General features: G+C 48.9%; 1 protein-coding gene across 2 annotated transcripts in view; it reads left to right on the plus strand.

Annotated features, from left to right (window-relative positions):
• The window catches only part of abcf1 (ATP-binding cassette, sub-family F (GCN20), member 1), a 127,340-nt gene that overhangs the window by 32,610 nt on the left and 78,031 nt on the right, over window positions 1-16,699 (plus strand). For both annotated transcript variants that reach the window (XM_072475330.1, XM_072475331.1), the window contains one exon: window positions 9,378-9,473. In XM_072475330.1, coding sequence (XP_072331431.1) covers window positions 9,378-9,473 — 96 coding nt within the window. The remainder of the gene's footprint in view (window positions 1-9,377; window positions 9,474-16,699) is intronic.

Raw genomic sequence — 16,699 nt, forward strand, 5'->3', positions numbered from 1 at the left:
CTTGGATGAACTGCTTTGAGAGAGAGATCCTTCAGGAACTAGCTTGCAGATTCTTGCCTTGGTCATACTACTGTTTACCCTCCCAGCCTGATCAGAAACTGCTGTTCTGTTCACAGGCAAAATCTTTTTACTGAATGGCTTTGAGAGAACTGCGAGCCTTCACCGACAGATCAAAAACTGAATTGAAACTCAACTTCTGACTGCCTCAGCCTCTCCCATTAACTGCATCATATTACTGAAGCTAACTTGATAGAGTTTTTAAAAATATATATATTTTATTCAAGATTTTTTGGCCAAACATAACAGTACATAGTTTTTCTTTTAAACAACAATAAAGCAATATAAATAACAGTGGCCAGTTTTAAACAAGTAAATAAATAATATATAAACAGAAACAAAAACAAAACTAAATGGCAACTGCCTTGTCAAAAATAGTCACTCTCCAAAGATACAATCCAACAATCCAATATACATTACCTATAACAAATGTCTATACATATACAATGACATCCCTAAGAGCCCGCCCGGATCCTCCCCCCTGGGTTGCTGTGTTGTCTTTCTTTCTTTTTCATTCCCTCTATCGTTCTGTGAGGCAGTTGACGAACGGTTGCCACCGCCTGGTGAACCCTTGAGCCGAACCCCTTAATACGAACTTGATCCGTTCTAACTTTGTAAACCCTGCCATGTCGTTTATCCAGGTCTCCACGCCCGGGGGTTTGGCTTCCTTCCACATAAGCAATATCCTGCGCCGGGCTACTAGGGACGTAAAGGCCAAAACATCAGCCTCTCTCGCCTCCTGCACTCCCGGCTCTTCTGCAACCCCGAATATAGCCAACCCCCAGCTTGGCTCGACCCGGACCCCCACCACCTTCGAAAGCACCTTCACCACCCCCACCCAGAACCCCTGTAATGCCGGACATGACCAGAACATGTGGGTGTGATTCGCTGGGCTTCTCGAGCATCTTCCACACCTATCCCACACCTATCCTCTACCCCGAAAAATTTACTGAGCCGTGCTCCAGTCATATGCGCCCTGTGTAGAACCTTGAATTGTATCAGGCTTAGCCTGGCACACGAGGACGACGCGTTTACCCTACGTAGGGCATCAGCCCACAGCCCCTCCTCAATCTCCTCCCCCAGCTCTTCTTCCCATTTCCCTTTCGGCTCATCTACCATGATCTCCCCCTCGTCCCTCATTTCCCTGTATATGTCCGACACCCTACCATCCCCCAACCATGTCTCTGAGATCACTATCCTGCACCTCCTGCGTCGGGAGCTGCGGGAATTCCCTCACCTGTTGCCTCGCAAAAGCCCTCAGTTGCATATACCGAAATGCATTCCCTTGGGGCAACCCATATTTTTCCGTCAGCGCTCCCAGACTCGCAAACGTCCCATCTACGAACAGATCTCTCAATTGTACTACCCTAGCTCTTTGCCATGCTCCAAATCCCCCATCCATTCTCCCCGGAACAAACCTATGGTTATTTCTTATCGGGGACCGCACCGAGGCTCCCGTCCTTCCCCCATGCCGTCTCCACTGCCCCCAAATTTTTAATGTTGCCACCACCACCGGGCTTGTAGTGTATTTCTTTGGTGAGAACGGCAACGGTGCCGTCACCATTGCTTGTAAGCTGGTCCCCTTACAGGACGCCCTCTCCAATCTCTTCCACGCCGCTCCCTCCCCTTCTCCCATCCACTTACACACCATTGAAATATTGGCGGCCCAGTAATAATCATTTAGGCTCGGTAGTGTCAACCCCCCCTATCCCTACTACGCTGCAAGAACCCCCTCCTCACTCTCGGGGTCTTCCCGGCCCACACAAAACTCCTCATGCTTTTCTCAATTCTCTAAAAGAAAGCCTTCGTGACCATCACCGGGAGGCACTGAAACACAAAGAGGAATCTCGGGAGAACCACCATTTTAACCGCCTGCACCCTACCCGCCAGTGACAGGGACACCATGTCCCATTCTTGAAGTCCTCCTCCATCTGTTCCACCAATCGTGTTAAATTAAGCCGGTGCAAGGTTCCCCAATTCTTGGCTATCTGAATCCCCAAGTATCGGAAGTCTCTCGTTACCTTCCTCAGCGGTAAATCCTCTATTTCCCTGAACTACTCCCCCGGATGCACCACAAACAACTCACTTTTCCCCCATGTTCAATTTATACCCCGAAAAATCCCCAAACTCCCCAAGTATCCGCATTATCTCTGGCATCCCCTCCACCGGGTCCGCCACATACAACAACAAATCATCTGCATACAGAGATACCCGGTGTTCTTCTCCTCCCCTAAACACTCCCCTCCACTTCCTGGAACCCCTCAGTGCCATGGCCAGGGGCTCAATCGCCAGTGCAAACAATAACGGAGACAGGGGACACCCCTGCCTCGTCCCTCTGTAAAGCCGGAAATAATCAGACCCCCGTCCATTCATAACCACACTCGCCATCGGTGCCCTCTACAGCAACTGTACCCATCCGATATATCCATCTCCGAAGCCAAATCTCCTCAGCACCTCCCACAGATAATCCCACTCCACTCTATCAAATGCTTTCTCGGCATCCATCGCCACCACTATCTCCGCTTCCCCCTCTGGCGGGGGCATCATCATTACCCCTAGCAACCTCCGTATGTTCGTGTTCAGCTGTCTCCCCTTCACAAACCCAGTTTGGTCCTCATGAACCACCCCCGGGACACAGTCCTCTTATCCTCGTCGCCATTACCTTGGCCAGAACCTTAGCATCCACATTTAAAAGAGAAATGGGCCCATAGGACCCGCATTGCAGCGGGTCTTTTTCCTTCTTTAGGAGGAGCGATATCTTTGCCTCTGACATAGTCGGGGGCAACTGCCCCCTTTCCCTAGCCTCATTAAAGGTTCTCGTCAGAAGCGGGGCCAGCAAGTCCATATACTTCCTATAAAATTCCACCGGGAATCCGTCTGGTCCCGGGGTCTTCCCCGCCTGCATGCTCCCAATCCCTTTCACTACCTCCTCCATCTCAATCTGTGCTCCCAGTCCCGCCCTCTCTGCTCCTCCACCTTAGGGAATTCCAGCTGATCCAGAAAGCACATCATTCTCTCCTTCCCTTCCGGGGGCTGAGCATTATATAATCTTTTGTAGAATACCTTGAACACCCCATTCACTCTCCCCGCTCCATCACTCCCTCCTCATCTCTCACCACCCACCCCCCCCCCCCCCCCCCCCATCTCCCTCGCTGCTCCCCTCTTCCTCAGTTGGTGGGCCAGCAACTGGCTCGCCTTCTCCCCATATTCATACTGTACACCTTGTGCCTTCCTCCATTGTGCCTCTGCATTACCCATAGTCAACAAGTCAAATTCTACATGTAGCCTTTGCCTTTCCCTGTACAGTCCCTCCTCCGGTGCCTCCGCATATTGTCTGTCCACCCTCAAAAGTTCTTTCAGCAACTGCTCCCTTTCCCTACCCTCCTGCTTTCCTTTATGTGACCTAATAGATATCAGCTCCCCTCTAACCACTGCCTTCAATGCCTCCCAGACCACTCCCACCTGAACCTCCCCATTGTCATTAAGCTCCAAGTACCTTTCAATACACCCCCTCACCCTTAAACATACCCCCTCATCTGCCAATAGTCCCATGTCCATTCTCCAGGGCGGGTGCTGTTCTTTTTCCTCCCCTATCTCCAGGTCCACCCAATGTGGAGCGTGGCCCGAGATAGCTATAGCCGTGTACTCCGTCCCTGTCACCTTCGGGATCAGCGCCCTTCCCAAAACAAAAAAGTCTATCCGTGAATATACTTTATGGACATAGGAGAAAAACGAGAACTCCTTACTCCTAGGCCAGCTAAATCTCCAGGGGTCTACTCCTCCCATCTGCTCCATAAAGTCCTTGAGCACCCTACCTGCAGCCGGCCTCCTCCCGGTCCTGGACCTCGATCTGTCCAGCCCTGGGTCCAGCACCGTATTAAAGTGTCCCCCCATTACCAACTTTCCCACCTCTAGGTCCGGGATACGTCCCAACATTCGCCTCATAAAATTGGCATCATCCCAGTTTGGGGCATATACGTTCACTAGAACCACCGCCTCCCCTTGCAATCTGCCACTCACCATCACGTATCTACCCCCGCTATCCGCCACTATGGTCTTTGCCTCAAACAGTACCCGTTTCCCCACTAATATAGCCACCCCCCTGTTCTTTGCGTCTAACCCCGAATGAAACACCTGCCCCACCCATTCCTTGCGTAGTCTGACCTGGTCTATCAGTTTCAAATGCGTCTCCTGCAACATAACCACATCTGCCTTTAATTTCTTTAGGTGTGCGAGTACCCGTGCCCTTTTAATTGGCCCGTTCAGCCCTCTCACGTTCCACGTGATCAGCCGGGTTGGGGGGCTCTTTACCCCCCCCCCCCCCCCTTGTCGACTAGCCATCCCCTTTTTTAATCCAGCTCCTCACCCGGTTCCCACGTAGCCGTATCTCCCCCTGACGGCGCCCTCCCGCCTCGACCACCCCACCCTGTACCAGCTCCCCCTTCTCCCCAGCAGCAGCAACCCAGTTAAACCCCCCCCCCCGCTAGATCCTTTTCTAGCGTAATTGCACCCCCCATGTTGCTCCCAGAAGTCAGCAAACTCTGGCTGACCTCGGCTTCCCCCCGTGACTTCAGCCCCCACTGTGCAAGGCCCCCTCTTGATAGAGTTTTTGCTAACTTGATACAGTTTTTCGAAGAGGTCACAAAGATGATTGATGCAGGTAGGGCAGTGGATGTTGTCTATATGGACTTCAGTAAGGCTTTTGACAAGGTCCCTCATGGTAGACTGGTACAAAAGGTGAAGTCACACGGGATCAGGGGTGAGCTGGCAAGGTGGATACAGAACTAGCTAGGTCATAGAAGGCAGAGAGTAGCAGTGGAAGGGTGCTTTTCTAATTGGAGGGCTGTGACTAGTGGTGTCCCGCAGGGATCAGTGCTGGGACCTTTGCTGTTTGTAGTATATATAAATGGTTTGGAGGAAAATGTAACTGGTCTGATTAGTAAGTTTGCAGACGACACAAAGGTTGGTGGAATTGCGGATAGCGATGAGGACTGGCAGAGGATACAGCAGGATTTAGATCGTTTGGAGTCTTGGGCAGAGATGGCAGATGGAGTTTAATCAGGACAAATGTGAGGTAATGCATTTTGGAAGGTCTAATGCAGGTAGGGAATATACAGTGAATGGTAGAACCCTCAAGAGTATTGAAAGTCAGAGGGATCTAGGTGTACAGGTCCACAGGTCACTGAAAGGGGCAACACAGGTGGAGACGGTAGTCAAGAAGGCATACGGCATGCTTCCTTCATTGGCCAGGGCATTGAGTATAAGAATTGGCACGTCATGTTGCAGCTGTATAGAACCTTAGTTAGGCCACACTTGGAGTATAGTGTTCAATTCTGGTCGCCACACTACCAGAAGGATGTGGAGGCTTTAGAGAGGGTGCAGAAGAGATTTACCAGGATGTTGCCTGGTATGGAGGGCATTAGCTATGAGGAGCGGTTGAATAAACTCGGTTTGTTCTCACTGGAACGACGGAGTTTGAGGGCCGACCTGATAGAGGTCTACAAAATTATGAGGGGCACAGACAGAGTGGATAGTCAGAACCTTTTCCCCAGGGTAGAGGGGTCAATTACTAGGGGGCATAGGTTTAAGGTGCGAGGGGCAAAGTTTAGAGTAGATGTACGAGGCAAGTTTTTTTCACAGTGGGTAGTGGGTGCCTGGAACACGCTACCGGAGGAGGTGGTGGAAGCAGGGACGATAGTGACATTTAACGGGCATCTTGACAAATACATGAATAGGATGGGAATAGAGGGATACGGACCCAGGAAGTGTAGAAGATTGTAGTTTAGTCGGGCAGCATGGTCGGCATGGGCTCGGAGGGCAGGAGGGCCTGTTTCTGTGCTGTACTTTTCTTTGTTCTTTGTTTTTAAACATTTAAAAAAAAATTTTCCTCCATTTCCACATTTTCTCCCACATTTACATCCATCAACAAGAAACAATAATCAGCAAGATATGTCAGTCCCCATAATAACAACAACGATCCCATCTACCCACCAACCCCCAAACCTCAACCCGCATGTTTACATAAACAAATGACAAAAATAAATCAGGGATTACCCGTAGTCACCCTTAATCTTACACAACTCCCACCCCAGGTCTCCAGCTCCTCCCGTCCACTGCCTCTTGTAAAACTCCTCCCCCTACCCTCGGTTCCTTCCCCCCAACTTTCCACCCCGGCTAGACCACTTGGACCCTGTTCTGCCAGGCTCCGATGGCCGCAGCCCCTCCCCCCACCTCACTCCCATTCACTGGCCGGCACACACCGGCCAGCGTGGAGGCCCCCGCCCGGGTCCCTTTCCCACTTGCCCGGCCCCAGGAAAGCTCAAAGATCCCCTTTTAGCACACAAACCTCGCCTATCCACCTACACCCCAAAGAACTCTCATTTTGAGTGAAAGTCCCGTCCCTTCCCTTGTCCAAATATATACCACCTTGGCTCCTTTAATCTCTACACAGTGATACAAAAAAGAAGAAAATACAGTCATGAGGTTACATCGGCACATGGCCCTTCCTCAATTTGTCAGTTCTGCCACAGTCCTTCTGCTTTCGCAAACTCCTCCGCTGCTTCCGCCGTTCCAAAATAAAAGTCCCTGAGCTTGTAAGTCACCCTCAGCTTCGCTGGATATACAGTGCCGCACCGCACCTTGCTAATGTACAGTGCCCTCTTCACCCGGTTGAAGGCAGCCCGCCTCCTTGCCAGCTCCACCGTAAAGTCCTGGTATACACTTATACCAGCTCCAGCCCACTGCACCACCCGCTTCTGCTTAGCCCAGCTCAGGACCTTCTCCTTCACCCTGTACCTACGGAAGCACAGAGTCACTGCCCTTGGCGGCTCACTCGCCTTTGGTACAGGCCTCCACGACCGATGAGCCCGATCCAGTTCATATCGGGAGGGGTCCTCCCCCTCCCCCAGTAGTTTTGCCAGCATCGCGGCAAAATACTCAGTCGGTCCTTCAACTCCTTCGGGCAGCCCCACAATCCTCAAGTTCTGTCGCCTGGATCTATTTTCCAGGTCTTCCATTTTTCCTCGCAGATCCTTGTTAGTATCCATCACCTTCCGCATCTCTTTCCCCATCGAGGCAAGTTGATCACCGTGCTGCAATAACTTCTCCTTCACTTCCTTCAGCGCCTCCCCTTGCTCTCGCACCTTCGCCACTGCGCTCGCCACCTCCGTCCTCACCGGGGAAACCGCCTCCTCCACCAGCACACTCAAGACCTCCCTCATCTCCTTCCTCACCGTCACCATGCATTTCGCAATCTGCGCCAACTGCTTTTCAAATTCCGCAGCCATCACCTTGGTTATTTCTTCAGCCGTAAGCAGTGCGGCCTTCCCTGGTGCTCCAGCCTCCATTTTTCCTGGTGACCCCGCGGTGACCTTTCCACTCCCCGACGGACCTCCAACTGGTTTTTTTTTCGGCCGTTTTTTTGCTCACCCTCGACATTTTTCTTTGGGGTTTTTTTCCCTCCTGTGTCTTTTCAGTGCCTCCTCCGTGCCTTCTCCCTTCTTCTGCCGCCTCCACGGACCCTGGGACCGGGCTTAAAGCCCCGAAATTGCCGTTCCCGAGCGGGGGCTCTCCATTGTGCGGCCGCCTCCCGTCCGCCGTCACCGGAAGTCCTTGTTCTTTGTTTTTAAGCACAAGCCTCTAATTATCCATTCCCCAGGGAACTTAAACAAAATTCCAATAACCTAACTATTATGATGCTTGCTTTATCTCCTGAAGCCAAAGTGTCTGCTTGTCTTGTAAGCCAAGATTTTTAAAAAGATCTACTGCAGGAGTCATACACATACTAACTCAGGCTTTTAGCCTACACTGCACCAAATACATATAATACAATATGTATCTGAAATTCCTACATTCATCACAATAGTGTAACCTGTGGGAAATGTTTCTTTTTATTTTTTATTTCAAGGCTTTTTACATGTAGACACTAACTATCAGAAGAACAACACATCACCTAATCAAACAACCATAGAACTCCAAACTCCCCTGATACCCACACCCAACACACCTTGCCTTCCCTATTTTAACCCCCTTACCTGTGGGGAAAGTTAAAAGTGTTGTCAATTGGAGAGAAGGTCAAGTTGATGCAGCAAATGAAACACCGGAACTTGAAGCTGAAAATGGACTTCATGGAAGTGTGGAAGATTCCACCATTGTGTCTGTCCATCATTTTGAGAACCAAGGGGAACATCTGGAACAGTTCAACAAACAGGCATCCTCACCAGCATGGAAGAAATTGAGAATGGCTGCTGATGCAGACATCGAAGAATCTGTTGCTAACATGGCTGACGGCAACCCGGAAACAGAACGTGCCCATTCATGTTCATAGGCATATCGCATATATGTGGCGAATTAGGCCTCCGTGGTTATCACAAAACTCTACTTTATCCGAATTTCAAGGTGGTTTTCCTGGGATTTGACTAGTATCCGGTGGTCGGCATGTGGTTCTTGACAAATTTGTGTATTTCCAAATAGACCATGATCAGTACTTGGTACAATTGAGGGAATCTAACTGTACAATCTGTCATATATAGCTCCGGTATATGATTTTGTATTGAAGTACATCATTGAACATGGAGCTCTACAAACCATGAAAGTCCAGGTTCAATTTCCAGTATGTTCATTTTTACCAGGACATGGCATGTATGCTTGATGCCCTGGGTGAGGAAAAGGAAAAGTCAGAGTACCCAAGTCATTTTTCCAATTAAGGGGCAATTTAGAATGGCCAATCCACCTACCCTGCACATCTTTGGGTTGTGGGGGCAAAATCCACGCAAATACGGATAATGTGCAAACTCCACACGGACCGTGACCCAGAGCCGGGATCAAACCTGAGATCTCGGCGCCGTGATGCAGCAGTACTAACCACTGCGCCACCGTGCTGCCCTGGGTTTCCCACTTCTGTTGGAAAATGCATGTGTGTACATCTCCAGAGAACCCAAGATTTAAATTTGACCATGCGTTCTTAAACAGTGTGCCGACTGATTGTCCAGTTGCGTGCATAAGGAATGACAGCCAGGGTATTGTACATTGAGAATGGATATTGTCCAAGGAATAGGATCCTAGAATTAGCATATTGATGAGAGGAATTTTTTTCCTTCTTCATTGACAGGAATGATGTTTGAGCTATTAATTATCACGACCAGAACCCAAAGAAAAAGTCAGTGTCTTGCAGTTACTCCCCTGGGGTCCACTTGAATGAAAGAAAGATTGTCTGGTGGGGGTCATGAGAACGTCAGCCAAGCTGCTTTGTTGCATTGATTGAAAAATCATGTGGAGCAATTTAACGGCAAAATTTAGTTAACTTGTGTTTTTCCAAACAGCCTGCAAATACCTTTGCTACCCTAGAAATGGAGGAGGAGATGGAGTATGAGGAGGAGCTGGAGGACGAGGGGGCTAAAGATGAAACAAAAGTCGGGGTGAGTACAAACAAATTTATTTTTGACACCCTTTGAAGCCAGTCTCAGAAAAGGTAGATGGAGCTGGCTAGGGAGAGCTAAGTTTTCCAATAGTGAGTTTGCATATTACCGGGAGTTGGTAACCAGGGCTGGTGTTATTTTGTCTGTGAATGAAAGCTATTGAGCATGGTCCCTCTTGACCATCCTGATTTCTTGCTGCTTGTATGTAGTTTCCATTTGGTTAACATCAGTTTGATTTCATCGAACTGGATCATTTCTAGCCGCAGCAACAAGTTTGTGCTGCAAAGTTGGGTAGATGGGTAGTGGAATGGTGCAACCAGCTGGTTGGAAAAGATGGTGGGGCTTGTGGAATAGCTAATTTCAAGGAGGTGTTTGAAGGTGGGTGAGATTTAGCAAGAGCATAAGAAATCCTGCTGCCTGCCACATCTGCACCAATAGAAAGGGAGTGGGAAAATGCTCAGAAGGTACAAGTTGGAACAAGTGGTGATAAATGGCTAGAAAGGTTGGTGGGAGGCACGGGGCGAAGGGAAGAGATTGTGCATTCAATTATCTGATATTTTAACTTTTTGGAGCGTAAAGTTCCATTCCAGCTATTTTACATTTTTTTTAAATTTAAAGTGCCCAAATTTTTTTCTTCCCTAATTAAGGGCCAATTTATCGTGGCCAATCCACCTACCTGCACTTCTTTGGGCCGGGGTAGAACCCGGATCCTCGATGCAGTGAGGCAATAGTGTTAACCTCTGCATCACCTTGCTGTCGCTATTTTACATTTGAAAGTTGCTATTTCTACTACTTTCACCAGCCAGCTAATGTAAGGAGTTAGAGTCTTTATGGGTCAAATGATATTCAAGGTGATGAAAGGTAGTATTTAGTCACCCCTTATTGGTAGCCTCCTTAATCCTAATTGACCAGCTTGTCTGGATCAGTAACATGACACAAAGAGGCAACAGATGGTGCAGTGATAATGTTACTGGACTAGTAATCGAGAGACCCAGGTTAATGCTCTGAGGACCTGTTCAAATCCCACCACAGCAGAAAGTGGAATTTAAATCCAATTAATTAAATCTAGAATTTAAAACATTGTCTCAGTAATGAAACTACCAAATTGTTACCTCCTGTCCTTTCGGGGTGGACTCTTAATTACCCTCTGCTAGGAGGAATTAAACTGCTGATTTGGACAAACTGCTACAGAAAAGTCAAAAATGAATCAAACCAGAACCACCACTTGCCATTGATCCAGGTGCCAGAGATGACAACAGCACACCCTGCCCAGTCATCCCTTATCAACATTACTCACATCTCTGGAGTTGTTACAAAATTAGGAGAGCTGTCCCACAGGTTATTCAAGAAACATTCTGACGTAGTCATACTGAGAGAACTCGTGCTGTAACAACTTTGGCCGGTTGCGCCTTAAAGGGGCCAGACACCACACATGCCTTATGCCCAATGTCTCAAATACCTCCATCACCACTGTCAGAGGCAGCAGCATGCAGTGTACAGTCAGGTGGGACTTTCCCTGCGAGTGCTAAACATTGACTTTGGGCCCCAAGAAGTCTCATGTCATCTGGTCACGCATGTGCAAGGAAGCCTCCCTGCTGATTACCGCCTACTGCCCTCCTTCAGCTGATGATTCAGTATTTCCCCATGTTGGACACCACCTCGAAGAAGCACCGAGAGCATGTGAAGTATTCTAGATGTGGACTTTATTGTCTATTACCAAGAGTGCCTTGATGGCACTATGACTCAGCAAGCTGTGAAGGACAGATCTGCCATACAGGCCTGCAATAGGTAGTGAGGGAACCAACAAGAGGGAAAATCCGATTTGACCCCACCCTACAACTTCCTGGCCATTCTACCTGTTGCAGGCGCAACAGATCCATAACAGTATTGGTAGCATGACAGTCTTTGTGGAGAAGGAAGTTCTGTCTTCACACTGAGGATAACTGTCCATCATGTTGTGTGGCACTGCCTCTGTGCTAAATAGAATAGATTCAGAATTGATCTATCTCAAAACTGGACACGTTTGAGGTACTGTAAGCCATCAGCAGCAGAATTTTATTCAATCACAATCTGTAACCTCGTGGCCCAGCATATTCCTCACTCTACCATTACCATCAAGCCAGAGGATTAATCCTGGTTCAATGAGTGCAAGAGAGCATGCCAGGAGCAGCACCAGGCATTCCTAAAAATGAGATGCCAACTTGGTGAAGTTATAACACAGGACCTGTGTACATACTAAACAGCAGAAGCTGCCTGGGATGCAGTGCTAAACAATTCCCACAACCAGCAGGTCAGATCAAAACTATGCTTGCTGACACATCTAGTCCAGTCCTTAATGGTGGAGGGTCCACAGATATCCCCATCTACAATGATTGGGAAGTCCAGCCAATCAGTGCAAAAGACTAGCCCAAAAACATTTGGGACCATCCTAGCTAGAAGTGTAAAATGGATGATCCACCTTGGCAATCTCCTGAGGACCCAAGCATCACAGGTGAAAATCTTCAGTCACTTGGTGCAATATCTTTTTTTTTTAATTTTGAGTACCCCATATTCTTTTGCCAATTTGGCATGACCAATCCACCTACTCTGCAGATGTATTTGTGTTGTGGGGTGAGATCCACGCAGACACGGGGAGAATGTGCAAACTCCACATCGATCCTGGGTCCTTGGCACCATGAGGCAGCAGTGCCACCGTGCCGCCACTTGGTGCAATATCAAGGAATGGCTGAAGGCACTGGATACGGCAAAGGATAGGGGCCCGCCAGTCGTCCTAAAGACTGCCCCAAGCCAAGCTGCTCCAGTGCAGCCACAACACTGACATCTATCCAACAATGTGGAAAGTTGCTCAGGTTTGTCCTGTCCACACAAAGGAAAACCAATCCAGTCAAGTCAAGTCTGTTGCCACCCCATCTGTCTCGTCTCGCTCATCAGCAAAGTCAATAGTGCTATTTAGCAGCACTTCCACAGCATTAGCATTAACCTGGTCATCATGCATGCTCAGTTTGGGTTCCACCTGGGCCACTCTGGCTCCTGACATCATTGGAAATTTTGGGCAAACACTGTGAAAAGAGCTGAATTCAAGAGGTGATGTAAGAGTGACTGCCATTAACATCAAGGCAGAAATTGACCAAGAGTGACATCAAGGAACCCTAACAAAATCAGAAGCCAGTAGGAATCAGGAGAAAAGCTCCCCACCGGTTTGGAGTCATACCTATCACAAAGGAACATAGGAAACCAATCATCTCCAGCCGCAAAACATTGCTAAGAGTTCCTCTGGCGACTGTCCTAGGTCCAACAATCTTCAGCTGATTCATCAATAACCATCTCCATCAAAGGATCAGAAGTGGGAATTCTTACTGTGTTTAGTGCTATCCAAAACTCCTCGGATACTGAAGCAATCTATGTCTATATGCAGCCAGACCTATACACGGTTCAGGCTTGAACTAATATGTGGTGCAAATATTACTTGCCACTTATTTGCCAGGCAGTGATCATCTCCAATAAGAGAGAATCTAACCATCTCCCCATGATATTCAATGGCATTACCATTGCTGAATCTCCCCACCATCAACATCATGAGGTCGCAGCTCCAGCACCATTCAAGAATCATAGAATTGAATCACAGAAATTCGACAAAATCCAGGACAAAGCCTGCTTGAGTGCCACCCCATCCTCCACCAGCACACATTGTCAGCCGCTTGTGCCATATTCAAGATGCACTGCAGAAATTCACCAAGGCTCCTTTGACAGCATCTTCTAAACCGGTGACCTCTACCACCTAGAAGAGCAAGTGCAGCAGACACAAGGGAATGCCACCTGCAAATTCCCTTCAAGCCACAAACCATCTTGACTTCGACCTATATTTCTATTCCTTCTTGTTGCTGGATTAAAAAGTCTGGCACACCCTTTTTTTTTTATTAAATATTTTATTGAAAATTTTTGGTCAACCAACACAGTACATTGTGCATCCTTTACACAATATTATAACAACACAAATAACAATGACCTATTTTATAAACAAAAAATGAATAAATAATAAATAACAAAAATGAAAACTAGCCCTAATTGGCAACTGCCTTGTCACAAGTAACACTCTCCAAAAATATAATTTAACAGTCCAATATATAATTATCTGTAGCAACGACCTATACATACTATACAGTATATATTAACAACCCTGAGAGTCCTTCTGGTTCCTCCCCCCCCCCCCCGATCCTGGGCTGCTGCTGCTGCCTTTTTCCCATTCAGTCTATCTTTCTGCGAGGTATTCGACGAACGGTTGCCACCGCCTGGTGAACCCTTGAGCCGACCCCCTTAGGACGAACTTAATCCGCTCTAGCTTTATAAACCCCGCCATGTCATTTATCCAGGTCTCCACCCCCGGGGGCTTGGCTTCTTTCCACATTAGCAATATCCTGCGCCGGGCTACTAGGGACGCAAAGGCCAAAACATCGGCCTCTCTCGCCTCCTGCACTCCCGGCTCTTGTGCAACCCCAAGTATAGCCAACCCCCAGCTTGGTTCGACCCGGACTCCTACTACTTTTGAAAGCACCTTTGTCACCCCCATCCAAAACCCCTGTAGTGCCGGGCATGACCACAACATATGGGTATGATTCGCTGGGCTTCTCGAGCACCTCGCACACCTATCCTCCACCCCAAAAAATTTCCTGAGCCGTGCTCCAGTCATATGTGCCCGGTGTAATACCTTAAACTGAATCAGGCTTAGCCTGGCACACGAGGACGACGAGTTTACCCTGCTTAGGGCATCTGCCCACAGCCCCTCCTCGATCTCCTCCCCCAGCTCTTCCCATTTCCCTTTTAGTTCATCTACCATAGTCTCCCCTTCGTCCCTCATTTCCCTATATATATCTGACACCTTACCATCCCCCACCCATGTCTTTGAGATCACTCTGTCCTGCACCTCTTGTGTCGGGAGCTGCGGGAATTCCCTCACCTGTTGCCTCGCAAAAGCCCTCAGTTGCATATACCTGAATGCATTCCCTTGGGGCAACCCATATTTCTCGGTCAGCGCTCCCAGACTCGCGAACTTCCCATCCACAAACAGATCTTTCAGTTGCGTTATTCCTGCTCTTTGCCACATTCCATATCCCCCATCCATTCCCCCCGGGGCAAACCTATGGTTGTTTCCTTTCGGGGACCCCCCCAAGGCTCCAGTCTTTCCCCTATGCCGTCTCCACTGTCCCCAAATCTTCAGTGTAGCCACCACCACCGGGCTTGTGGTGTAGTTCCTCGGTGAGAACGGCAATGGGGCTGTCACCATAGCCTGTAGGCTAGTCCCCCTACAGGACACCCTCTCTAATCTCTTCCACGCCGCTCCCATCTCCTCTACCATCCACTTACTCACCATTGAAATATTAGCGGCCCAATAATACTCACTTAGGCTCGGTAGTGCCAGCCCCCCCCCTATCCCTGCTACGCTGTAAGAATCCCTTCCTCACTCTCGGGGTCTTCCCAGCCCACACAAAACCCATGATGCTCTTTTCAATCCTTTTAAAAAAAGCCTTCGTGATCACCACCGGGAGGCACTGAAACACAAAGAGGAATCTCGGGAGGACCACCATCTTAACCGCCTGCACCCTCCCTGCCATTGACAGGGATACCATATCCCATCTCTTGAAATCCTCCTCCATCTGTTCCACCAACCGCGTTAAATTTAACCTATGCAATGTGCCCCAATTCTTAGCTATCTGGATCCCCAGGTAACGAAAGTCCCTTGTTACCTTCCTCAACGGTAGGTCCTCTATTTCTCTACTCTGCTCCCCTGGATGCACCACAAACAACTCACTTTTCCCCATGTTCAATTTATACCCTGAAAAATCCCCAAACTCCCCAAGTATCCGCATTATTTCTGGCATCCCCTCCGCCGGGTCCGCCACGTATAGTAGCAAATCGTCCGCATACAAAGATACCCGGTGCTCTTCTCCTCCCCTAAGTACTCCCCTCCACTTCTTGGAACCCCTCAATGCTATCGCCAGGGGCTCAATCGCCAGTGGAAACAATAATGGGGACAGAGGGCATCCCTGCCTTGTCCCTCTATGGAGCCGAAAATATGCAGATCCCCGTCCATTCGTGACCACGCTCGCCACTGGGGCCCTATACAACAGCTGCACCCATCTAACATACCCCTCTCCAAAACCAAATCTCCTCAACACCTCCCACAAATAATCCCACTCCACTCTCTCAAATGCTTTCTCGGCATCCATCGCCACTACTATCTCCGTTTCTCCCTCTGGTGGGGCCATCATCATTACCCCTAACAACCTCCGTATATTCGTGTTCAGCTGTCTCCCCTTCACAAACCCAGTTTGGTCCTCGTGGACCACCCCCGGGACACATTCCTCTATTCTCATTGCCATTACCTTGGCCAGGACCTTGGCATCTACATTTAGGAGGGAAATAGGTCTATAGGACCCGCATTGTAGCGGGTCCTTTTCCTTCTTTAAGAGAAGCGATATCGTTGCTTCAGACATAGTCGGGGGCAGTTGTCCCCTTTCCTTTGCCTCATTAAAGGTCCTCGTCAGTACCGGGGCGAGCAAATCCACATATTTTCTATAGAATTCGACTGGGAATCCATCCGGTCCCGGGGCCTTTCCCGCCTGCATGCTCCTAATTCCTTTCACCACTTCTTCTACCTCGATCTGTGCTCCCAGTCCCACCCTTTCCTGCTCTTCCACCTTGGGAAATTCCAGCCGATCCAAGAAGACCATCATTCTCTCCCTCCCATCCGGGGGTTGAGCTTCATATAATTTTTTATAAAATGTCTTGAACACTCCATTCACTCTCTCTGCTCCCCGCTCCATCTCTCCTCCCTCATCCCTCACTCCCCCTATTTCCCTCACTGCTCCCCTTTTCCTCAATTGGTGTGCCAGCAACCTGCTCGCCTTCTCCCCATATTCGTACTGTACACCCTGTGCCTTCCTCCATTGTGCCTCTGCAGTGCCTGTAGTCAGCAAGTCAAATTCTACATGTAGCCTTTGCCTTTCCCTGTACAGTCCCTCCTCCGGTGCTTCCGCATATTGTCTGTCCACCCTCAAAAGTTCTTGCAGCAACCGCTCCCGTTCCTTACTCTCCTGCTTCCCTTTATGTGCCCTTATTGATATCAGCTCCCCTCTAACCACCGCCTTCAACGCCTCCCAGACCACTCCCACCTGGACCTCCCCATTATCATTGAGTTCCAAGTACTTTTCAATGCACCCCCTCACCCT

The sequence above is a fragment of the Scyliorhinus torazame genome, chromosome 14, assembly GCF_047496885.1.
Source record: "Scyliorhinus torazame isolate Kashiwa2021f chromosome 14, sScyTor2.1, whole genome shotgun sequence".
Lineage (NCBI taxonomy): Eukaryota > Metazoa > Chordata > Chondrichthyes > Carcharhiniformes > Scyliorhinidae > Scyliorhinus > Scyliorhinus torazame.